General features: G+C 44.5%; 1 protein-coding gene across 2 annotated transcripts in view; it reads left to right on the top strand.

Moving 5' to 3' along the window:
• Window positions 1-4,182: 4,182 nt before the first annotated feature.
• DET1 (DET1 partner of COP1 E3 ubiquitin ligase) overlaps window positions 4,183-26,874 on the top strand; it is a 55,342-nt gene continuing 32,650 nt past the window's right edge. The window contains exons 1-4 of one of the 2 annotated variants that reach the window (XM_044279466.1): window positions 4,183-4,254; window positions 11,104-12,203; window positions 19,547-19,737; window positions 25,786-25,977. In XM_044279466.1, the coding sequence (XP_044135401.1) occupies window positions 11,112-12,203; window positions 19,547-19,737; window positions 25,786-25,977 (1,475 nt within the window). In that variant the 5' untranslated portion in view covers window positions 4,183-4,254; window positions 11,104-11,111. Of the gene's footprint in view, window positions 4,255-11,103; window positions 12,210-19,546; window positions 19,738-25,785; window positions 25,978-26,874 lie in introns of both variants that reach the window. The other variant, XM_044279465.1, reaches the window with a different exon arrangement.

The raw sequence follows: 26,874 nt of genomic DNA, 5'->3' as shown, positions 1-26,874 counted from the left end.
CTTGGCGGCGGGTGTTCTGCTTTTGCCCACTGCTCCCTCTTTTGCTACGCTGTTGGCTCGGTCTTACCACTGCCTCTTCCTCCGAACTGTGAAAGTCAGTGGCACGACCTTCATTCCATGTGGGGTCTAGGACCTCATCGTCCCCTGCATCGTCTTCCACCCAGTCTTGATCCCTGACCTCCTGTTCAGTCTGCACACTGCAGAAAGACGCAGCAGTTGGCACCTGTGTTTCGTCATCATCAGAGACATGCTGAGGTGGTATTCCCATGTCCTCATCATCAGGAAACATAAGTGGTTGTGCGTCAGTGCATTCTATGTCTTTCACCGCTGGCGAAAGGCTAGGTGGATGCCCTTGGGAAACCCTGCCAGCAGAGTCTTCAAACAGCATTAAAGAGACTGCTGCATAACTTGCGGCTCAGACAGTTTCCCTGGTATGCATGGGGGTGATGTGACAGACTGATGGGCTTGGTTTTCAGGCGCCATCTGTGCGCTTTCTGCAGAAGACTGGGTGGGAGATAATGTGAACGTGCTGGATCCACTGTCGGCCATCCAATTGACTAATGCCTGTACCTGCTCAGGCCTTACCATCCTTAGAATGGCATTGGGCCCCACCAAATATCGCTGTAAATTATGGCGGCTCCTGGGACCTGAGGTAGTTGGTACACTAGGACGTGTGGCTGTGGCAGAACGGCCACGTCCTCTCCCAGCACCAGAGGGTCCACTAACACCACAACGACCATGTCCGCGTCCCTTACTAGATGTTTTCCTCATTGTTACCGTTCACCACAATAAGAAAAATATTATTTGGCCCAATGTATTGAATTCAAATTCAGGCCTTTTTTTACAGACACCTAACACTATCTGGCTATCTATTTAGGTACCGTATTACACTAATACAGGCACAGCAGTAACCACAGATTTAGCTGGATATAAATTTGAGGCCTATTATTTAGGCGCTGGGTGACAGGTATAGGTTTACTGACAGAATTAGACTTGGAAATGCACAGTAGCGTGTGTGTGAAGTTATTCAGAATGACCCTATGTGCACCTTGAATCTTATATACCCTTTTAGGGATAGATTTAAAATAGCTCTGATACAGCAGAAACCACAAAATTAGGAAATTGCTAAATTGGGAATTGTATTTCAACCCAGAACAAAAAATGTGCTTTGACGGACACTAAATAACTTGACCAGCCACAGCAGTACAGCAGTAACGACAGATTTAGCTGGATATAAATTTGAGGCCTAGTATTTAGGCGCTGGGTGACAGGTACTGACAGAATTAGACTTGGAAATGCACAGTAGCGTGTGTGTGAAGTTATTCTGAATGACCCTATGTGCACCTTGAATCTTATATACCCTTTTAGGGATAGATTTAAAATAGCTCTGATACAGCAGAAACCGCTAAATTAGGAAATTGCTAAATTGGGAATTGTATTTCAACCCAGAACAAAAACTGTGCTTTGACGGACACTAAATAACTTGACCAGCCACAGCAGTAACGACAGATTTAGCTGGATATAAATTTGAGGCCTAGTATTTAGGCGCTGGGTGACAGGTATAGGTTTACTGACAGAATTAGACTGGGATATGGCCAAAAAATAACCACACTATTGATGGTTAAATGCACTTGGTGTGACAGCTTGACCAACCACACTATTGAGGGTTAAATGCACTTGGTGACAGGCTCAGCTTGCCCCTGATGTAGTATATGGCCAAAAAATAACCAGACTATTGATGGTTAAATGCACTTGGTGTGACAGCATGACCCTGATGTAGGATTTAGCCAAAAAACAACCACACCATTGAGGGTTAAATGCACTTGGTGACAGGCGCAGCTTGCCCCTGATGTAGTATATGGCCAAAAAATAACCACACTATTGCTGGTTAAATGCACTTGGTGTGACAGCTTGACCCTGATGTAGGATTTAGCCAAAAAACAACCACACCATTGAGGGTTAAATGCACTTGGTGGCAGCTTGTGCTGGCGCACCACAAGACACAAAATGGCCGCCGATCACCCCAGAAAAAAGTGACTGAAAAACGCTCTGGGCAGCCTAAAAACAGTGAGCAATTCAATAGCAGCAGTTCAATCATCCACAGCTGCAGATCGATCTCTGAATGAAGTCTTTTGGAGGAGTTAATCACTGCCTAATCTCGCCCTAACGTCGCAGCTGCAACCTCTCCCTATGCTGATCAGAGCAGTAGTGACAGGCGGCGCTACGTGACTCCAGCTTAAATAGAGACTGGGTCACATGGTGCTCTGGCCAATCACAGCCATGCCAATAGTAGGCATAGCTGTGACGGCCTCTTGGGGCAAGTAGTATGACGCTTGTTGATTGGCTGCTTTGCAGCCTTTCAAAAAGCGCCAAGAAAGCAACGAACACCGAACCCGAACCCGGACTTTTACGGAAAATGTCCGGGTTCGGGTCCGTGTCACGGACACCCCAAAATCCTATACAGTTCGGGTTCGCTCATCCCTACTCATCAGTATCTGATCGTTGGGGGTCTGACACCCTGGACCCTCACCGATCAGCTATTTGAGAAGTACCACTGCCTTCTCGCAGCTCACCAAGCACAGTGCCGTACACTGTATAGCGGCTGTGCTTGGTATTGCAGCCCAGCCCCGTTCAATTGACACATAAACCTGTCATCACCGGCCTAGGGAAAGCAAAGAGAAGGCAGACTGGAAACTTGAAGTGGCCTGAAAAGAAAACCTAAAAGTGGCCCCTTCCTGCTTTAGCGCTGCCCTAGTCGTTTTGCAACGCTAATGCCCGCCTGATCCGTGCCGGTGACGTCACCAGGAACACTGCAAGGTGAAAGCTTTCATCTGGCAGTGTGCCATTGTAAACAAAAAAGCCAAGTATGTCACCGAATCTCCAGAAAATAAAAAAATACTTGCCCTGCACGATTCAGTGCAGGGCAATGCTCCGAAGCTCATATCAGGGGTCCAGCCTGGGCGAAAACAACTCTCTTAATCACCACTAAGGCTGGGTTCACACTTGAGCGTTGCGCAAACGCGCGTTTTACGCGCGTTTTTGACGCGCATTTTTATGCACGTTTTTGTAATAGCAAACGCGCGTTTGACGCGCGTTTGTGTGATTCACTACAGTGTCCTATGGCCACATACGCCCCAAAAGTCGCTCATGTACTTTTTGGAGCGTCGGGCGTTTTACAGCGCGATCGTACGCGCTGTAAAACGCCCAAGTGTGAACCATTCCCATAGGGAATCATTGGTTTCTCCTTGTTGAGCGTTTTACAGCGCGTAGGAACGCGCTGTAAAACGCTCAGGTGTGAACCCAGCCTTAAACGCCCAAGTGTGAACCATTCCCATAGGGAATCATTGGTTTCTCCTTGTTGAGCGTTTTACAGCGCGTAGGAACGCGCTGTAAAACGCTCAGGTGTGAACCCAGCCTGAGAGCTGATTATGTACCTGGCCAGCAGCAACGAGGAAGGCTTGGGTGGCCCCCGGGGCATCGGCCCACCGGGAAATGTCCCAGTAAGGTCTATGGCCAATCCGCCTCTCGCCACTGCCTTCTCAAACAGCTGATCAGCGGGGTTCCCGGGTGTCGGACCCCCAGAGGATAGGTCATCAGTAAAAGAAGTCTTGGAAAACCTCTTTAAAGGCAGGGAAGACATTAAAATAATACAAACTTGTACTCGATATCTAAAGCCCTTCCATGCCATCCTCCTACTGCAGTGATGTTCCTGGTGACCACTGCCGCTAACGGTACAGGGTGGGGCAGTGACATTTACAGGCAGTGTTCCCGACGGTGAAAATAAGTTTTATTATTATCATTATATTAGCTTCCCTTCCACAACCAATGTAACCTAAAAAGAAAAATAGAAAAATTAAAAATCCGGCATCCCATCCCTGGATTTCTCCATGAAAAACTAGAGTTTTGTAGGCTGTATCTTTTCCTTTGCAAAACTTTTTTGTTTTGTTAGAAAGCTGCACACTGTGAAGTGTGGACATTCCCGAGTCTCCGGGTGTGAACAGACGCCACAAAGAATCGCAACCCTCTACAGTACACAGCAGTACTCAGCACACCACAGCAAATAGGCAAGCAGTGCGATAACAGCGCACGCGCAGACCATGCAGGGGCCTGCCCCGGGTGGCAATACCCATCTGCGCAGGCGCAAACGGACACTTGTTACCAGCGCATTACTGAGCATGCGTGGAAGAGTTTCGCGTTTTGCCTAGTTAGTTGAGGCAACGCGAGAGTAAGTCTGCGCATGCACGGTCCTGAACGGTGAGTACCCGGGGCTGCTAGTGCTGGAATGATCAGTGCTGAGCGCTGTCACTTACCGGCAGGGTGTGTCAGTACGTGGTGTGTGGTCACTGCAGTGAGCTCTCTGTACATGTACGGCTCCGGTTAGAAAGCGGATATTGGTTATCAGCTGTCTGCTGATGTCACAGTCAGAGTTTACAGCTACTTTGTGGTGGAGATGCCTGTGGGTGCCCCGGTGCCGCCATGTGGCCTCCTCACACTGCTGTAACTGTATAAAGTAAGGTATACCGCATGATACGTCACAGGGCTGTGTTCACACCAGTGAGCTGATACATTGTATTTACAGTAGTAGATACATTGTTTCAAGCACAGGGTAGGACCTTTGTGCTGCTATGGGTGATTTTTGGAGGGTACATGTGGCATACCCTACCCCATGTTAGTGCGGTATGGGGAGTCACATTCACTGACAGCAAAAAGAGTTACTGAACAATAAATAATAAACAAGACAAAGTAAAGCAGAAAGTTGCCTCATGGTGCCACCTCCATTGTGTTCTATGAAGAACTGACCATCTCCTGCCCATATGAGACCGCTATGGCGTGTGGCCATTGTAGAAGTGGCGCCCATAGAGGATGTACTGCTCTGTAGTGCATGGCTCACCGTTACTATGAACACTACCTGCTCCAGTGCACATACCGCTATAAAGTGCACTTTAATACAAATCCGTCCCCTAAATCTGACGTGAATGACAATGTTCAGTCATGCAGCGGTTGTCAGGCTGCTGTATATCGGTGTATAAGACGGACCTGTCATAGGGCGCCACAGAAGTTGTGTGGGAGATATCGCGCACATATGGAAACTAGGGGTGGGCGATATGGCCCAAAATCTATATTGTGATATCATTTTAACCACTTCAGCCCCGCTAGCTAAAACCCCCTTCATGACCAGGCCACTTTTTACACTTCTGCACTACACTACTTTCACCGTTTATCGCTCGGTCATGCAACTTACCACCCAAATGAATTTTACCTCCTTTTCTTCTCACTAATAGAGCTTTCATTTGGTGGTATTTCATTGCTGCTGACATTTTTACTTTTTTTGTTATTAATCAAAATGTAACTATTTTTTTGCAAAAAAATGGAATTTTTCACTTTCAGCTGTAAAATTTTGCAAAAAAAACGGCATCCATATATACATTTTTCGCTAAATTTATAGTTCTACATGTCTTTGATAAAAAAAAAAATGTTTGGGCAAAAAAAAAAAATGGTTTGGGTAAAAGTTATAGCGTTTACAAACTATGGTACAAAAATCTGAATTTCCGCTTTTTGAAGCAGCTCTGACTTTCTGAGCACCTGTCATGTTTCCTGAGGTTCTACAATGCCCAGACAGTAGAAAAACCCCACAAATGACCCCATTTCGGAAAGTACACACCCTAAGGTATTCGCTGATGCGCATAGTGAGTTCATAGAACTTTCTATTTTTTGTCACAAGTTTGTGGAAAATGATGATTTTTATTTATTTTTATTTTTTTCTTACAAAGTCTCATATTCCACTAACTTGCGACAAAAAATAAAAAATTCTAGGAACTCGCCATGCCCCTCACAGAATGCCTTGGGGTGTCTTCTTTACAAAATGGGGTCACTTGTGGGGTAGTTATACTGCCCTGGCAATTTAGGGGCCCAAATGTGTGAGAAGTACTTTGCAATCAAAATGTGTAAAAAAATGGCCTGCGAAATCCGAAAGGTGCACTTTGGAATATGTGCCCCTTTGCCCACCTTGGCTGCAAAAAAGTGTCACACATCTGGTATCGCCGTACTCAGGAGAAGTTGGGGAATGTGTTTTGGGGTGTCATTTTACATATACCCATGCTGGGTGAGAGAAATATCTTGGCAAAAGACCACTTTTCCAATTTTTTTTATACAAAGTTGGCATTTGACTAAGATATTTTTCTCACCCAGCATGGGTATATGTAAAATGACACCCCAAAACACATTCCCCATCTTCTCCTGAGTACGGCGATACCACATGTGTGACACTTTTTTGCAGCCAAGGTGGCCAAAGGGGCACATATTCCAAAGTGCACCTTTCGGATTTCGCAGTCCATTTTTTACACATTTTGATTGCAAAGTACTTCTCACACATTTGGGCCCCTAAATTGCCAGGGCAGAATAACTACGCCACAAGTGACCCCATTTTGGAAAGAAGACACCCCAAGGTATTCCGTGAGGGGCATGGCGAGTTCCTAGAATTTTTTATTTTTTGTCGCAAGTTAGTGGAATATGAGACTTTGTAAGGAAAAAAGGAAAAAAAAGAAAAATCATCATTTTCCGCTAACTTGTGACAAAAAATAAAAAATTCTAGGAACTCGCCGTGCCCCTCACGGAATACCTTGGGGTGTCTTCTTTCCAAAATGGGGTCACTTGTGGCGTAGTTATACTGCCCTGGCAATTTAGGGGCCCAAATGTGTGAGAAGTACCTTGCAATCAAAATGTGTAAAAAATGGCCTGTGAAATCCGAAAGGTGCACTTTGGAATGTGTGCCCCTTTGCCCACATTGGCTGCAATAAAGTGTCACACATCTGGTATCGCCGTACTCAGGAGAAGTTGGGGAATGTGTTTTGGGGTGTCATTTTACATATACCCATGCTGGGTGAGAGAAATATCTTGGCAAAAGACAACTTTTCCCATTTTTTTATACAAAGTTGGCATTTGACCAAGATATTTTTCTCGCCCAGCATGGGTATATGTAAAATGACACCCCAAAACACATTCCCCAACTTCTCCTGAGTACGGCAATACCAGATGTGTGACACTTTTTTGCAGCCTAGATGCGCAAAGGTGCCCAAATTCCTTTTAGGAGGGCATTTTTAGACATTTGGATCCCAGACTTCTTCTCACACTTTCGGGCCCCTAAAAAGCCAGGGCAGTATAAATACCCCACATGTGACCCCACTTTGGAAAGAAGACACCCCAAGGTATCCAATGAGGGGCCTGGCAAGTTCATAGAATTATTATTTTTTTTGCATAAGTTAGCGGAAATTGATTTTTTTTTTTGTTTTGTTTTTTTTTCTCACAAAGTCTCACTTTCCGCTAACTTAGGACAAAAATTTCAATCTTTCATGGACTCAATATGCCCCTCACGGAATACCTTGGGGTGTCTTCTTTCCGAAATGGGGTCACATGTGGGGTATTTATACTGCCCTGGCTTTTTAGGGGCCCTAAAGCGTGAGAAGAAGTCTGGAATATAAATGTCTAAAAATGTTTACGCATTTGGGTTCCGTGAGGGGTATGGTGAGTTCATGTGAGATTTTATTTTTTGACACAAGTTAGTGGAATATGAGACTTTGTAAGAAAAAACAAACAAAAAAAATATATATTTCCGCTAACTTGGGCCAAAAAAATGTCTGAATGGAGCCTTACAGGGGGGTTGATCAATGACAGGGGGGTGATCAATAACAGGGGGGTGATCACCCATATAGACTCCCTGATCACCCCCCTGTCATTGATCACCCCCCTGGTAAGGCTCCATTCAGACGTCCGTATGATTTTTACGGATCCATGGATACATGGATCGGATCCGCAAAACACATGCGGACGTCTGAATGGAGCCTTACAGGGGGGGTGATCAATGACAGGGGGTGATCAGGGAGTGTATATGGGATGATCACCCCCCTGTAAGGCTCCATTCAGACGTCCGCATGTGTTTTGCGGATCCGATCCATGTATCCGTAAAAATCATACGGACATCTGAATGGAGCCTTACAGGGGGGTGATCAATGACAGGGGGTGATCAGGGAACCTATATGGGTGATCACCCGCCTGTCATTGATCACCCCCCTGTAAGGCTCCATTCGGACGTCCGCATGTGTTTTGCGGATCCGATCCATGGATCCGTAAAAATCATACGGACGTCTGAATGGAGCCTGACAGGGGGGTGATCAATGACGGGGTGATCAGGGAATCTATATGGGTGATCACCCGCCTGTCATTGATCACCCCCCTGTAAGGCTCCATTCAGACGTCCGTATGTGTTTTGCGGATCCGATCCATGTATCTGTGGATCCGTAAAAATCATACGGACGTCTGAACGGAGCCTGACAGGGGGGGTGATCAATGACAGGGGGGGTGATCAATGACAGGGGGGGTGATCAATGACAGGGGGGGTGATTAATGACAGGGGGGGTGATTAATGACAGGGGGGGTGATTAATGACAGGGGGGGTGATTAATGACAGGGGGGGTGATCAATGACGGGGGGTGATCAATGACAGGGGGGGGTGATCAGGGAGTTTATATGGGGTGATCAGGGGTTTATAAGGGGTTAATAAGTGACGGGGGGGGGGGTGTAGTGTAGTGTGGTGTTTGGTGCGACTTTACTGACCTACCTGTGTCCTCTGGTGGTCGATCCTAACAAAAGGGACCACCAGAGGACCAGGTAGTAGGTATATTAGAAGCTGTTATCAAAACAGCGTCTAATATACCTGTTAGGGGTTAAAAAAAATCACATCTCCAGCCTGCCACCGAGCGATCGCCGCTGGCAGGCTGGATATCCACTTGCTTACCTTCTGTTCCTGTGAGCGCGCGCGCCTGCGTGCGCGCGTTCACAGGAAATCTCGGGTATCGCGAGATGACGCGCCGATGCGTCCAGGAGGAGTAAATCAACCACCTCCCGGACGCATCGGCGCGTTAGGCGGTCGGGAGGTGGTTAAGCATGTGCAATATGTGATATATATCGCAATATATTCTTAGGGACTAGAACCCTTGTCCTAGAGCTCTATTAGGGTGAATAGGACCTCACACTCTCCCTGCTGCCTTGTGCATAGTACACACAGCATCAGGGAGCCAACTATGGCAGCCAGGGCTTCAGTAGCGTCCTGGCTGCCATGGTAACCGATCGGAGCCCCGCTATTACACTGCTGGAGCTCCGATCAGAAGCTGCTACCCTGGGGCCATTGCCACCAATAATTTAATCGTGGTGGTGGTGGTGGGGGGTGGGCGCAATTAATATAATACTTCGAAGAGGGGGGAGTAGAAGGGGGGAGGGCCGTGGCCACTGCGCCACCAATAAATATAGTTAATATGCCCGAATACAAACGTAGCCTGCATGTGCCGGCCATATCCCATACCTGGCCTCTATTAATGCTCGCCGTGATCCTCCGCAATTAACCCCTCAGGACCTGGGGGGTTAATTGCGGCAGATCACGGTGCGCAGTAATAGAGGCCGGGTATGGGATATGGCCGGCACATGCAGGCTACGTTTGTGTTCAGTCCCTCCCCTCCTCCTCTCTGTTCTCATTGGTGGCGCAGTGGCCACAGTCCCTCCCCTCCTCCTCCTAGTCTGTTCTCATTGGTGGTCAGCGGCAGCCGCACACAGTGGGGAGGAGGGGGACTCTCTCCTTCTCCACTGTGCCGGCTCAGGAGAACATGGTGAGTGCCAAGAGCGGCGCATGCCATGTTCTACTGCGATATGGTGATATAAACAAAATCTCTATCGTTGGCAGATTTATATCATCTATATCCCATATCGTTTATATCGCCCACCCCTAATGGAAACCAACATTACATTTCTTGCCGCTCATTGGTGAGATTTTATTTTAGGGTCGGCCATACGTTTTCACTGCCGTCAGACAGACTGCTGACCGCTCTCTCCTGACTCCCATACACGTCCATCCTCGCCTTGGCTGAATGTGTATTCGGTGGGGAGAGCGGTGAAGACTACCACCTCTGGTGGCGGCTAATCTCCCAGGAGAACAAGGATTTCCGAGTGGATTTATGTACATTTCTGCAGCATATCTGCACCAAAATGTCCAATGTCTAACAGCAGATTTGCTGCGGATCTCGTCCTTCCTTTGAAAAGGGTGAAATCCACAGCTATAACCGCAAACATAATTGATAGGCTGAAAATGTGGAAATCGGCAATGCAGGTCCATTTCCACACTGAGACGTACATGAGATTTGTGTAATCCCAGATGCTTTGCTGGTACTGTACTACGCTGCAGGTTTTCTGCACAGGGATCGCCGCTGAAAAACCGCACATATTCTGCAACTTGTGCAGGGGGTCTTCAGGGTGCATTCACAATACGGATGTATCCATAGGCTCCCCATTCACCAGACAGGGATAGAAAGTGTCCTTTTGGCCTCTGCGGTGTGGTAAACGGTGGTATACCTTTTATTTATATATGATTTTTTATTTTCTTTTTTATTTATTTTCTTTGGCTTCCTCTATAAGATACTGAGCTCAACTTCACTATTCTATTTTTTTTTTTTTTACACGAATGCCTTTGGTTATTATATGCCTACATAGTGCATACACTAGAGGCATGGGCGGACACAGCAGAGGGCCCTTGCCTTGTGTAAAGAATGCAGTGTAATCTGAAGGCAGCATGTTATAGAGCAGGACGAGCTGAGCAGATTAATATATAGTTTTTGGGGAAAAGATTCAGTAAAACTTATAATTTATTCATTTAAGTTCCTGCTCATTCTGGGCTTAGGACCGCCTCCTGGACTTCTATCAGTTATTGACAGTTATTCCGTCTATGACTGTGTACACAGATATAGCTGTCAATCACTGATAGAAGTCCAGGAGGCGGTCCTATCAGTGACTGACAGCTTCCCTCTATGACTGTGTATACAGACAGAGCTGTCAATCACAGATAGGACCGCCTCCTGGACTGCAAAGCCCAGAATGAGCAGGAATTTAGATAAATAAAATGCAAGTTTTACTGAATCTTTTCCTATCTCAATCTGCTCAGCTCCTCCTGCTCTATAACATGTTCAGCGTGACATTAGGAACTGTCTCTTGGGACATAGCTGCTGCATTGTTCAGATGTTGTTGATTTTATTAGTTATTATATATTATTTTATTTTTTTATAGATGAAGTTATGTTTAAGATGGATCCTGACACCCCTACAATTAGACCTAGGAGAATTCAGAACCAAAATGTAATCCATCGCCTCGAACGTCGGAAAATCAGTTCTGGGAAGCCAGGTTCTCACTGGCACCAAGTTCGCATCTTCCATCAGAATGTCTTTCCTAACTACACGGTGGTCAACGTGGAAAAGCCACCTTGTTTTCTGCGCAAATTCTCCCCTGACGGGAGATACTTTATTGCCTTTTCCTCAGATCAGACCTCCTTAGAGATTTATGAATATCAAGGCTGCCAGGCAGCTGAAGACCTTTTAAATGGATACGAAGGCGAAATCTTGGCAAACTCTAACGATCAGAGGTCTGTGAACATCCGGGGACGGTTATTTGAGCGCTTTTTTGTTCTCCTCCATATCACTAATGTGGCTTCAAACGGGGAGCACTTGAACAGAGAATGCAGCTTGTTCACTGATGACTGTCGCTATGTCATTGTGGGGTCAGCAGCCTATCTGCCCGAGGAACCATATCCACCTTTTTATGAAATTTATCGTAACAGCGAGTCTGTGACTCCCAACCCACGATCCCCACTAGAGGACTATTCCCTTCACATAATAGACCTGCACACAGGCAGACTCTGTGACACAAGGACCTTTAAATGTGACAAAATCATTCTCTCGCACAACCAAGGCCTGTACTTGTATAAAAACATTTTAGCTATTCTCTCTGTGCAGCAGCAAACAATTCATGTTTTTCAGGTGACCGCAGAAGGCACCTTCATTGATGTACGGACGATAGGACGGTTCTGCTACGAGGACGACCTTTTAATATTGTCAGCCGTGTACCCCGAAGTTCAACGTGAAACTCAAACTGGAATGGCAAACTTATACAAAGAGCCATTTATTAATTCGTTGAAGCACAGACTTCTGGTGTACTTGTGGAGACGGGCAGAGCGAGATGGAAGTGCTATGGCCAAAAGGCGTTTTTTCCAATATTTTGATCAGTTGAGACAGCTCCGAATGTGGAAAATGCAACTACTGGATGAAAGCCACCTATTTATCAAGTATACCAGTGAGGATGTGGTGACTTTACGGGTCAACGACCCATCACAGGTACAGGTATAAAGAAATTCCTAAATTACTTTTGTGGGGGGTGGTAACAATTTATTTAAAGGGGTGTTTTCCCACAATTGACATTTAGGGAGTCATTTGTGAAGCTGAAATACGCCTATGTTGCGACTTCTCCCTGCTTATGCCAGGTCTAAAGAAGTGGGCAGCCCCGTTTCATTTACCATTTTCTACGCCAGGAAGCTGTCTTACATTTAGAACTGGCGGAGGGTCCGCTGAAGTTATGGAGGGGCCGGCACCTCTTTATGACTCTGGCGGATCCACCGTCGGCTTAGAGCAGGCATGGCCAACCTGCGGCTCTCCAGCTGTTGTAAAACTACAACTCCCACCATGCCCTGCTGTAAGCTGCTAGCTGTAGTCAGTTTGGGCATGCTGGGAGTTGTAGTTTTGCAACAGCTGGAGAGCCGCAGGTTGGCCATTACTGCTCTAAGCCGACGGTGGATCCGCCAGAGTCATCCCTGCCTTAGAGGTTTATTAAGAGGTCTAAAATGTCGGTCTTCATAAATGTGCCCCTAATGTCTGATCATGCCTCGCTACTGTGACCTCCACTGATCACTAGTATTGGGGTTCCAGTCTCCCCATTTCTCCTCACTACATGACCGCAGTGAGAAGTAGGTTTAATTGACTGATGATCAATCATATGCCGTGAGTGTAAGTGATGGAGGGAGAGAGCTGAGGTATCTCTGTCAGTCCCATAGGTTTGGGGGTGCAGTGCAAATGCCCCGACCCCCTGCTCCATTCAGACTCCTAACTGTACGACCACTCAGAGACTGTGGACCCCGGTTCTGCAGATCTTTGGGTTGCCTAGATCCACATGGAGCTGAAAAGTTGCAGATGGGTCGCTGCAGATTTGTGTGTGGCACATCTGCAGTATTTTATAGCACCAGCAACGTGGGGGAGATTCTGAGAAGAATTGGCCTTTGGTGCAGGTATTAAATCTGTAACATTTCAATTCATGATGCGGATTTCACACTGTCCAATCCCCGGTAAATGCACAGCAAAATCCATGAAAAATCCACATGTAACTCATGCAAATTTTTGCCATGGATTTATCGCAGATTTTTCCACTGCAGATTACATCTTGTGTGTACACATTGTGCATTTACACGGCCCGAGAATCGGGCAGATTATCGGGAATGACCGTTGCTGCGAACAGTGGTTCCCGACAATCTGGCCATGTAAATGTGCCGGCGACCTCCAGATGAACAAGCGAAACGCTTGTTGTTTGGGTGATCCTGTCATTCATGCAGATTATGGCTTTTGGGCAGCAAATCGTGTGGTCTAAACAGCAATCTGCTGCTCAGAAACCATGATTCTGTATAAAGACGACTGATCGCTATATAAATCCATCCTCCTCATACAGTGAAGGCGATCGATGCATGGTCTCCTTCACTGAACAAGCAGCCGAATGTCAGGAAGGAACGCTTCCCTCCCGACAATCGGCCACTCAGTCGGCCCGTGTAAATCCAGCTTTATCCTAAAGGTTTAACTGTGTCTCTCTAGGGCCAGTAAATAGCCGCAAATAGCTGCTAGAACAGAAATGCATGTGAAACACAAGAAAAGGCACAACCACGTTAGTGTTGGTAGATTCGGATTTGTTCACTCTTAGACGAATCTGAATCTTTTAGATTTGTGTATTGTTGGTAGCGGCCCATTCAGAACTGTATTACAAGACGAATCCAAACCCACAATCCAGAATGAGTCCAGGTTCATATTCATTCTGCAATACAGTTCTGCATGCGCGAGACTCACATAGTCTCATGTTACTGGCAGCCACCTGCATGTGGCAGATCCCAACTAGGATTGTAGCGGGTATCGAATTATCGATACCCAATTGATACTTTTGTACCAGTATGGATTAGATACTGGGATTTGACATTTACTGATACTAGGCTGCGCTGCTGCGTAGCCTAGTATCAGAGAACATGGCGCACGCTGCTCAGCAGCACAGGGGAGAAGGAGTCTCTGTCGTCGTCCCCCCCCCTTCCCCCATGCCGCTTTCGCCGTCAAAAAGAGAGGGGGGCTGTGGCCACTGCGCCACCAATTATAACTCGCCCATTAATACAAATACAGGAAGCTTCTCTGACAGGGCGCTGCGATCTGCTGCGGTTAACCCCTCAGGTGCCACACTTGAGGGGTTAACTGCCGTGGATCGCAGCGCCCTGTCATAGAGGTCGGGTGCCGGCTATGTGATTCCGCCGCCGACACCTGCCTCCTGTATTTGTATTAAAAGGTTACTTATCTTCATTGGTGGTGCAGTGCACCCCCCCCCTCCCCAGTACTAAAAACATTGCTAGAGCAGTGAGCCCCCCCCCCCAACCCCCGCAGTATTATAATCATTGGTGGCAGTAGCCACAGGGTCCCCTTCTCTTCATTCATTGGTGGTGCAGTGGCAGTTCCGATCGGAGCCCCAGCAGTGTAATCCTGGGGCTCCGATCAGTTACCATGGGAGGCAGGACGCTACTGAAGCCCTGGCTGCCATGGTAAGCTCACTGCTGCTGTGTGTACTATGCACAAGGCAGCAGGGAGAGTGTGAGGTCCTATTCACCTTAATAGAGCTCTATTAGGTTGAATAGGACAAGGGATCAAAAGATCCCAGGTTCTAGCCTCTAAGGGGGGAAATAGTTATTAAATAAAAAGTAAAAAAAAATCGGATCGGACGTTCCATAAAATGTGGAATGCACGCTGCTTTTTTTGTGTTTTATTTTCTTCGCGTGGTATCGAGTATCGCAATACTTTTTTTTATGGTATTGAAATTGAATCAACATTTTGGTATCTCAACAACCCTAACTCTAACAATAGCAGCACACTGGTTTATACACCAACACACATGCAGACATTGAAAACATGAATAAATCTGAATTATGTCACAGCTATACTTACTATATGAAAATTAGAAGCTCTTTAAATAGATTTTTTTTAATCTAAATTGTCGGGGCCCATCTACCAGCAATGAGGTGACTTCCACCAGTCAGAAACTACACTAAAAAACTTGCCTCTCCTGGGCTTTTGGCCTACAAATTACAAAGAATAAAGACGTCATCTAATTTTTTGCACACAGTGAAAACCGTAATATCAAAACCTAAAAAAAAAACTTTCTTTCTTTCTCTTATCAATACAAACGGGGCCATTAAAAAATCTAATTTGTCCCGCAAACAATAAGCCCTCATATTTCTATGTGAATGGAAACTAAAGTTATAGAATGTGGGGAGGAAACGACGATACAAAAACTAAAGCGTGGAAGTGGTTAAATAAACAGAGGAAGAGATCAGCTGAATATTGACACATAAAAAAGCAAAATTCTTAGCAATGTATGATGGATTTTCAGGTCATGGTGATGTTAACGTTATTACTTTGTTCTTGGCACACCAGCATTGTGGCTTCTTTTTATAATGGAGCCAGGGCAGCAATGTCAGACTTGTTGCGGTGAGCCTATTGACTTCTGTTGGGGTCGCAGAGTTTTTTGATGCTACAAACTGCACTATTCTTGATTTCAAATCTACAGAAAAGCCTGATGGAACATTCCCTACAGAAACCTTAAAGGGGCTGTCTCACTTCAGTAAGTGCATTTATCATGTAGAGAAAGTTAATACAAGGCAATTACTAATGTATTGTGATTGTCCATATTGCTTCCTCTGCTGGCTGGATTCATTTTTCCATCTCATGGTTACAGACCACTCTGCAATCCAGCAGTGGTGGTCATGCTTGCACATTATAGGAAAAAGAGTCATCCTCTCCGGTGGCCGGGACCATAGGCTAGTGCTTTTTCCTATAGTGTACAAGCACGACCACCACTGATGGATTGCAGGGTGGATGTAACAATGAAACAAGCAGTATATAATGTGATGGAAAAATGAATTCAGCCAGCAAAGGAAGCAATATGGACAATCACAATACATTAGTAAGTGACTTGTTTTAACTTTCTCTACATGATAAATGCCAGTTACTGAAGTCAACGACCAGATGGCTGGCACTCTACATATAAATAAACTTTGGTGCTCAGTAATGGGAAGATATCCCAAATTTATAGGAAAAGGTTAGCGATACAGGTGGACTCAGCATATTCCTACTTATTTTCCTATACATGCTCTATCCATCTTTTCTCTTGTTAATGGATATATATGTGGTTTGTTTCCTTACATTTTTATGACACTGTAGTTTTGACTGATTATGCATCTAAATTACCCTATGCTGTATGCCCAATAGTCGTTCATGTTTATATAACATCAATTGTTATTTTTATTTTTTGCCTTATTTTTGTTTTCTGCCCTTTTTTGGTTTTTATTACTGTCAATTTTAGTTTTTATATTAATTGTGTAATTGTATATCATGTTTTGTAGGCCGTGAACAAGGTCCGGGACGGACCGAAACGTTGGCCATAAATATTGAAAACTAATGGTGGCTACAATAAATGTTTATTTTCTATATTTGAGTGCCGTGATCCTTTTTCCTACTTACTGAAGTCAGACAGCCCCTGTAAAGGGGTATTCCCGTCTCAGACAATGGGGGCACATTGCTAGGATATGCCCCTATTGTCTGATAGGTGCTGAGACCTGCACCTATCGCATAAACTGAGCTGGCAAAGTGGTGGAGGGCGCACTGCACATGCGCCGCCTCCCTCCATTCATTTCTACAGGGCTCCATTGAAGTAAATAGAAGCGGTGGGCATGCAAGTGTGGTGCGCCCTTTTTCACTTTGTCGGCTCAGTTTACGAAATAGGTGTGGGTCTCACCTCTGGGACCCGCACCTATCACACAATGGGGGCATATCCTAGCAATGTTCCTCCATTGTCTGAGATGGGAATACACCTTTACAGGGAACCTGTCACCTCCCAAAACCATCCCAAGCCGCCAGCAGTACCTGCGTGTAGCCAGCAGTGTGTTTCTGATGATGCCTTTCTTCCTGAAGGCAGATGCAGCAGAAGTACATTGTTTTATGCCCTGCCCAACGCACTTCTCCACACGTGCTTGAAGTCACGGGGCACCGGCCTCCTTGCTTCAAGTCATGGTAACCTAGCCCCCTTCCCTGCCCCTTCGCTGTGACCGACAGCCGGCAGTTTGACTGGCCCTGCATAAGCGCTGTCAGTCACAGCGAAGGGGCAGGGAAGGGGGCTAGGTTACCATGACTTGAAGCAAGGAGGCCGCTGCCCCGTGACTTCAAGCACGTGTGGAGAAGGCACGTTGGGCAGGGCATAAAACAATGTTTTCAGTACTTTTGCTGCATCTGCCTTCAGGAAGAAAGGCATCATCAGAAACACGCTGCGGGCTACATGCAGGTACTGCTGGCGGCTTGGGATGGTTTTGGGAGGTGACGGGTTCCCTTTAAGCATGAAAAATAAAAAAAACTGATACTGTATTACCAGTTTATGTTTGAGTGGCGAGAACACGACCGTTTTGTAAAAACGTAAATGTCCCTAATATATTCATGTAAGAAGTTGTCTTTTTTTTAAAATTACACTTATTATAAAAAATATATAGTCACTTTAGTTTTTCAACATAATTGTTCATAGCATTCAGGTCTTAAATGTTAAAGGGAAAGCCAAAAGTCAGCAATTGGAGTTTGTAAACCACTTTGGTTGTGTTAAAGCTGTTACCGTAATTTGTTTCGTGCCCTCCCTACCATTTTGTCCTTCAATCATATGAACCAGAGTACACATTAAAAGCTCTTAGCGACTTTTAGCATTTTAGGGGGGGAAAAACACGGTGAGTGAAGACTGTTTGCAGGACAATGTGTATGCCTACACATGTAACCAAGTTGGGAAACATAAAGGAATCTCAAGGGGACAAGGCAAAAAGCGAAATTCATTCATTCAGTACAAAATCAATAAATTCTAACATTGTATAAAGAAGAGCAAACAATATTACAAAAGGAGATTTTTTTTTTTTTCCCCTCAAACTCTTGCTATATATTCTGCATGGTGATGTGTGCTCAGATTGGAATACTCCTCCTATGCTACAGCCAGGGATGAACTGAGTTACAGAAACGGAGTCGGCTGTGGAAAGCTGTGTCCGTAACTCCCTTGTACCCCATAAACACTAGATGGTTGTCTAGTCCTGCCAAAAGTGCTGGGTTTAGGATTCATGCACAAGACCAAATCCATTTTACAGTCTGCAAAACACGGATCACTTCTGCATTGCATGCATTTTTTTATTTTAATTTTTTTACTTCTGTGGGTCCATAGCGTTCTATTTTTTGCGGAACAGGCACACAGATGCGGACAGCACACTGATGGCACACTTTTTGGCAGACCTATATAAATGAGTGGATCTGTGTGCAATCCACAAAAAAAATGCAGATGGGACACAGATACAAAATACAATCATGTGAATGAGTCAAAGTTAATATAATACGACTTAAGTTGGCCAGACAGATTATCTGTCAACAACATGCACACTTGGGTCAGCATCTGCCCTTACCGGAGAGTAGGCCTGCACAATATATCGCCAAAGCAATCGCAATTAATTGCCATATCGCAATCGCCAATTGGCCGACCCAAAAATGCTGCAATTATATTACCATATTTTTCGCTTTATAAGACAAACTTTTTCCCCCCCAAAAGTAAGGGGGGGAAATGGCAGTGCGCCTTATAAAGCGATGGTTGACTTTTTACGTGGTTGACACGGCTGTATCGCCGGCCGCTATGCTGCACAGCGCGGCCGGCGACACATCAGTTACAGTATGGGGAGGGAGGAGGGGCTGGAGGCAAGTCGTTATTTTAATGAACAAATGTTCTTTTATTTATTCTATTTTATTTATCTGTTATAAGAAAATGGCAAGTTTTGTATTTTGTACTTTTGCAGTGATGCAAATATGTTATTTAATTTAGTAAAAGATGTTTTATTTTGAAAAACACTGTGCATTTCAGTTCTTGAGTTACGCATAACTACATTTCAGCATTATCAGTAATTTGTGTGTGCTTTTGCCTTGAAAATCCAAGCAAATAGACCTCTAGCACAATTCCCTTAAAATATTGCATCGCATACAGTTCTCGCAATTTTTAGGGCCCTAATCGCAATCGCACAAAATTCCCATATTGTGCAGCCCTAGCGGAGAGTCAGGACACCACCATGCACTTTTGATGGTCAGCGAGGTTTCCATACGCATTAAATGGCTTATGCACACAACCGTATTTTGCATCTGTGTCCGATTCACACTTTTTGGCAGATAGCGCACAAACCCATTAATTTCTATGGGTCCTTTGTCAGTACCTGGCTGCTGGAAACTACAAAGGTGCGAAAAATGTTGCATGTTATAATCGGTATGCAAGGTGTGATAAATGATTATTTCTGGATGTTTCATACTGGTCTTGTTGTTTTGTTTCTTTTCAGCCTTCCTTCTTTGTGGTGTATAATATGGTTACCACTGAAGTTATCGCGGTCTTTGAGAACACATCCAATGAGCTGCTAGAGCTTTTTGAAAACTTCTGTGACCTTTTCCGGAATGCTACCCTTCACAGTGAAGCCGTGCAGTTCCCCTGCTCTGCCTCCAGCAACAACTTTGCCAGACAGATCCAGCGGCGGTGAGATGCGCCAATTTGTCTTTTGGTCTTTGCTTGAAGCCTAGGTACACCTTTGGAGGCAATTTTTGTTTATAATTGCATTTTACTCATTTTTGGCTAAAAATCATATTTTCAATTGGCCTTTATTACAAAATATTGAGAAATTCTGTTGCAAAGGGTTAAGTTTTTCTAGCTGTGTGACTGGTACTTTCACTTTTTGCAGATCATCTAATAAACCTTATCTTTAAACTACTAAGAGTTCCTAAACACTTATTTAAGCCAAAGCCTTATCAGTAAGATAAGAACTGAGCTATAATGAGTGTTTATAATGTCAGAGATAAGGAGACCGTCAGCTCCCCAGGTGTCGGAAAAGACAGAAAACGCACAGGCTGCTACTACAGCATCTCAACTCTGTACACAAACAAGGATTTCATAGTTTTAATAAAGACCAACTGATTTGTACCTCAAAATAAGTACAATGCAATAATTAAAAAAAAAATGCCACAAAGGTGTGCATAGCCTTTAATGCACATATGCAAAGAGATATGTCCCATAGACAGATCCATCTCGCTAGTGCCACCTTGTGGAAGTGGCTCCCTATGAGTCAAAATCTGAGTTGGATTGTGATTCATAGGGAGCCATCTTCACAAGGTGGTGCTAGTGAACCAGTTCTCTTTCCTTTGGAGATACCTCTTTGAGTATATACATATTCCACAGCACATCCAAATAGTAAAAAGTAAAAAAGCGACTTTATTCACCAGACACGCGACGTTTCGATCCGCTCAATGGGATCTGCTTGAGAAAGATCCCATTGAGCGGATCGAAACGTCGCGTGTCTGGTGAATAAAGTTGCTTTTTTACTATTTGGATGTGCTGTGGAATTCTCTGTTCTTATAATATATATATATATATATATATATATATATATATATATATATTTATATATCATTTTATTTTTTTCCCATTGAGCATGCCAATTACCATGGAGTGCTTACAGTAAGTCTCCTCAGAGGGCTGGTCTCTTTAAGGGTCCATTCACACATCCGTATGTGTTTAGAGGAGCTGCAAAACATGGACACCGGCAATGTGCATTTTGCAGACCGCACATCGCTGGCACTATAATAGAAAATGCCTAATCTTGTCCGCAGTTGCGGACAAGAATATGACATGTTCTATTTTTTTTCGGGAACGGAATTACGGACCCGGAAGTACGGATGCGGATCTGTATTTCCGGATCCAGACAGCACATAGTGTGGCCCCATAGAAATGAATGGGTCTGCCATTACGTTCCGCAAAATCCCGAACAGAATTGCGGACGTGTGAATGGACCCTAAAGGGAATTTTTCATCAGAAAATGACCTGTTGTTTAAAGGGAACCTGTCAGCTACAAAATGCACCATAAACCACAAGCATTACCTTATAGATGTTGTCATCATGTTTCTAAAGATGTTTTTGTCTTAGATGTCAGATGTGAATGATCGCTGAAAAAGGACTTTTAATCCCCTGCATATGTAAATTATGTTCTTGAAGCCAAGCTCACCGCGCCTCCCCTTTTTCTACATAATTTGGACCCTGACACATGTAAAGGCACTTAACAGTAATTTTACAATTAGTCTACCGACTATTAATTTTTCCTTATTTTAACATGTGCCTATTTTCACTTTAATAAAACTTCCTTGACCATTAATCTATTTCCTTTAAAATTATCAGTTGTGTCGCCGCATTGTTACTAGTCTTATATTATTATACTCCAGCACTGTGATCCTTAGTGCTGTAAAAATGTGGTAAGAATCTGGTAGCCGCGCGCTTGGCTCCTGATTCTTGTTCTCATTTTATATTCTTTCTACCACTTATTGCTAGTCATTTCCTCCTTAATATGCTGGCGTCACTTCTGTGCTAAAAGTCCCTCAAACACTGCCCCCTCGACATGTTTCGCCAGCTGCTCTGGCATTTTCAGTGGATCGGGCAGTGAGCATTTGATGGACATGGCACGGATCCTTTATAGCCTACTGCTATGATATCATCGCCATTGTCCTATCAGGTACAGCGACATTGTTTGTACATAGTTATTGTTTCTTATTTACGCTCCTATTGGAGCCGATGCCTTGTTTCTCCTCCCTTCTCGCGTTAGCTTTACCAAGTCCTGCACGTGTCCGTGGACTTGGAACAATTTACATTGCGGTGCGCTCACTGCGCATGCTCCAGAACTTCGCTCACTGCGCATGCTCCAGCTTCCACACTTCACATTACAGCTCATACTCAAGAACTTAGAATATCTTCTCTGGCTTTAGCGCTTCTGCGCATTCTCAAAAACTTTGAGTCTCTGCTCTACTACATTAGTTCTGGGCATGCCTGAGTTAAACTATACTTAGATGGATTCTTCAATATTGCTCCACTTCTTTACTTTATGATATATTCATTTGATGTTTGTGTGTCGTTAAAAGATATCAACACTATCCACTATAACAGTGACATCTACAGCACCCCTCCCTCTTAACACTGACCCCCCCCCCCCATGGCCCCGTCCCTTAAAATTAGGCCTCCACAGTAGTTGCCCCGTCCTTTTAAAATTGGACCTCCACAGTAGCCCACCCCCTTGTCTAAGCGTGAGCTGCATGTAGAAAGTCACCGTCCCTCCCACCACTGCAGCTCACAGAAGTTGATTTTTAACTTCATTTTTTTCAATCCCTGCCGACTGAGGCGTGGTAGGGGATGTGGCCTAACCAGATTAGGGCGTGGCTTAGCGGGACCTAGAAGTAGACTTTTAACTTCATTTTTTCGATCTCTGTCGGCTGTGGAGTTGGAGGGGGCATGCCCTAACTGGATCGGGGTAGTGTCCTTTTGAACAGCTCACACTAATACTGCAGCACTGTTTCTGAGCGTGAGCTGCAGGGAGAAAATCGCCCTCCCTCCCACCCCTGCAGCTGACAGAGGTAGATTTTTACCTTCATTTTTCAATCCCCGTAGGCTGAGGAGTGGGAGGGGGCGAGGCCTAACCAGATCAAGGGCGTGGCTTAGTAGGACCTGGGACGGGGTTTTAAGTTTGTCTTTTGAGGGTGGACACATTGTGGCAGGGGGCGTGTCTGGGCTCCTTTCTGCAAGAGTGACACCCCTCTGGGCACCTTACTGGCTCATTTGCATACCAAATAAACTGGATTTTCAGAGGATAAAAACATCTATTGCTGATACAAAGGCACATCTGGAAATAAGGTGCTAAGTGCTATTAGGCCATGGCTTTACTTCAATAGCAATTATCCTGGTGACAGATTTCCTTTAAAGCTCTCCTACAGCAGTGAAGATAAATGGCTGGGTTGTTATGGAAACCTGGAGTAAAACTGTGTGTATATGGAGGCTGGAGGACCTGCGAGCTTCATGTGACCAAGTTTCTATTGGCTAATGCATTTTTTGGGAATATCTCTACGTTCTAGAAAGCTGAGACCTGGTCTAAAACCTTCCTGGACACCTGATGTACCTGTGTGCCAAATGTGACGGTGCAGATTCCTTTAGCCGACATGCATACATACACACACATACACTCAGCTTTATATATAAAATTTTTGCCGGAATGACACTCTATCATGATTATCGTATTTTTCGCCCCATAAGACGCACTTTTTCCCACATTTTTGCAGCTCTAAGGATCACAGTGCTGGAGTATAATAATATAAGACTAGTAACAATGCGGCGACACAACTGATAATTTTAAAGGAAATGGATTAATAGTCAAGGAAGGGATTTAGCACAATAAAAGTTAAGTTTTATTAAAGTGAAAATAGGCACATGTTAAAATAGTGCAACTTAATAGTCGGTAGACTAATTGCAATCATATGCAATATGCAGAAATGCAATGATATGGAGCATGTGCGAAATCTAGGTTGGAAACGTGCCTGAAATTATACCAAATGCAGTGTAAAAGCTAAAGGGAGGGAAGTGGTGCAGCGTCCTTGACTTCAAGCGAGAAAGCCGCTGCTCCCTTTAAGAACCTAACTTACATACAGTTTGCAGGGGAATAAAAGTCCTTTTTTTTAGCGATCAATCACATCTGACATCTAAGACTAAAACATCTTCAGAAACATGATGACAACATCTATAAGGTAATGCTTGTGGTTTATGGTGCATTTTGTAGCTGACAGGTTCCCTTTAAAACACATTTCCTTGTACAATAACCTCTGCACAGGGCACACAGCATGTCTAGAAAATTCTCCCATAGAAGTCAATGAAGTCTTCATCTGACCATTATGTCAATGGCCCACGGTGCTGCCGTAAAGCAATTTTCTCTCTAGATGCTGGTAAGAACAGCTCAGGCAAGATGGCCGCCCCCATAATAATGTTCAGATAATAGAATTAAAAAATCTGTAATCCGAAAATAAAAACGGATTAGAAAAAAAGGATGCGTCACTTTCTGGTTTTAACTAGCAGGTAACATTTTTGGTGACACATTTCCTTTAAGAAATACCCAGCACCCCACCTAATTTTCCTACACATAAAAGGCTTTATCAGTCAGTACGGTGAAATGGTACGGATACTTGGTCTCAGCCCGTCTTGAGTTAGGATCCTTCTACACAGGTGGATTTTCAGCCTGTTAGCGAGCACTGATCGGTCATACAACCCGTCAGTCAGTGCCGCTGCCAGTTATTGTTAGTATCCATTTATTAATACGATCCTTCTCCCCCATACAGTTTTAATTTGACGGTTTACACAAGTTGATATGCTGCCAACTATAGTTTAGGGTGCAATCAGCTGACAGATATGAAATGTGACTTAAACCAAATTAAATGTTCCTAAAAATGTGTCAGCAGGGCAATGAAGAATGAAGAGTCATCATTTAAGAACTCCCAAGAAAGTAAATAAAACATAGGCAGACGCTCTAAAGGCATGTTCACACAGTGGACTTTGATGAGGATTTCAGCGCATTTTCTCACACTCACACCAGAAATTGCCCACATCAAAAATTGCTTCACATTAGCCTTCCATTGTTTTTTATGGAAATTTTTACTGTACAGTACAAACTATTCCTTGAGATCCTCGTCAAAGGTAAAAAAAAAAAAAAAAAAACAGACTTGTCCGTCCCTGTTTCAGTCTCAATATGGAAATCGCACTGGGTAGCAAAACGTGGTTAATTTGTGGGAGGATTCCACGCCAGTGCAGCAGTCCAAGGGTCAGCCACAAAGGACTCCACGGCAAAAATACACATTGTATTTTTCTGACTTGTATTTGTGCCTTTCATATGATCATGTCCTCTGGGTTCGGCCACACGTGGCGTAACTGCTGTGGGTCTTCTGCAGCGGAATTGCACATGGAAAATCCATACTTTACAGTAGCAGCAAAGTGCATGAGATTTTAACATAACTCATCACAACAAAACCCACACCTAACTTGACATGTGATATGGATTTTAAATCCACAGCGTCTCAATTTTTGCCACCGATTTCACAAATCCATAACATTTTCATGGTGAATTCCGCTATTTCATGTGGATTTTTCTGCTGCTTCTGAAGTCCAGCAGATACACAGAAACTCCGCGGCCATACTGGTGTTTCCGGAAGAGAAAAGAATGACTGTAATGTTTATGCATATTATGTTCTCTTCTGTCTCGCTCCATTTATAAAAACATAGGGCCAGATTTATCATTAGCTCAAGTCAAAATAATGGAGTGAAAAAGTCACCAATTTTTGCGCATCGCTAAAACTGCGCTCTGCGCTATGCTCGCCAGTTTTCTGAAAGTGGGCATGTTTTCTTATGTAAATGAATCTCAAGACAGATTTGCTATTGTGACAATTTAAAAAGTCGCACAAAATTGCGCAGTTTCACTACAGTGAGTACCATGCCTATCTTAGGCGACTTTTTAATAGAACATGCAACTTTTTTCGTGAAGATGTGCAACTTTTGTAAAGCCGCTTACTGAAGGATAAACTGCTACCGGCAAACCACATCTATCACAGTATTAAAGGACCATTAATAAATCTGACTTAGCCAAAAGTGACTTTGGACAGATGTAGTAGTGGAGTAAGATGCAAGTGTAATGATAAATCTGGCCCATAGTGTTAACGGACATCTCTCCAATTCCAGGTTTAAAGATACAATTGTGAATGCCAAGTACGGAGGTCATACTGAAGCGGTGAGGAGGCTTCTGAGCCAGCTGCCTATCAGCGCCCAGTCTTATAGCGGTAGCCCTTACCTTGACCTTTCTCTCTTCAGCTACGATGATAAGTGGGTTTCTGTTATGGAGAGGCCTAAAACATGCGGTGATCACCCTATCAGGTATGCCAAATGCTGTGCGGCCAGCATACATTTGTGGGTCATCATAATATAGCATACTGAGAGAAATTGCCTATTAGGGCTGTTTCACACGAGCGGATGCCGTGCGTGACATCCGCTCCGTGAATGACAGCCAAGACCCGATGCAGACAGCAGTAGCACGGAGCATTAACATGATTGATGATGCTCCGTGCCTCTCTGTGATCTCTTTACTACAAAATTACAATGACAACTTTATCTCACTGTGATTTTGTAGTAAAGAGATCAGAGAGGCACGGAGCATTATCAGTCATGTTAATGCTCCGTGCCCGATTTCGTAGTAAAGAGATCACAGAGAGGCACGGAGCATTATCAGTCATGTTACTGCTCCGTGCTTCTGCAGTCTGCATAGGGTCTTGGCTGTCATTCAGCATCCGCTCGTGTGAAACAACCCTTATGCTGGGGATATTCTCTCTCAATGTATTGTTAGTCAGTGATACTTACACTCTTGCTTTATCCCACTGATATCATGTTTCTGATTTGTGTCCTTCCTTTTTTTTTTTTTTTTTTTTTTAAGGGGAAATAATTGTGTGTTTTCCTCTAAGGCATTACAATACACGTTCCTGTGAGGCTGCTCAGCCATGAGTGTGTGTGGCACACAGGATGGCATGATTACCATCAACAGTTTGCACCTACAGTAGTGGAGCAGAGCCGCTACTCTACAATAGACAGTAATGCAGCCATTATGCATGAGATATGCAGTCTGGCTAAGCAGCCTGATGCAAGTCTGTGCAATGGACAGTAATGCTACGAGCCAAAGCACAGTGTAGCGAGGCCCCTCATCCCCACTAAGCAGCTCTGCGACTGCAGGCAACCCATGCTGGAAGCCATTATTATATAAATCCCAGAAAACTCCTTTAA

This window comes from Bufo gargarizans, chromosome 2 (assembly GCF_014858855.1).
Source record: "Bufo gargarizans isolate SCDJY-AF-19 chromosome 2, ASM1485885v1, whole genome shotgun sequence".
NCBI lineage: Eukaryota > Metazoa > Chordata > Amphibia > Anura > Bufonidae > Bufo > Bufo gargarizans.
This window is presented reverse-complemented; position numbering and strand designations above follow the sequence as displayed.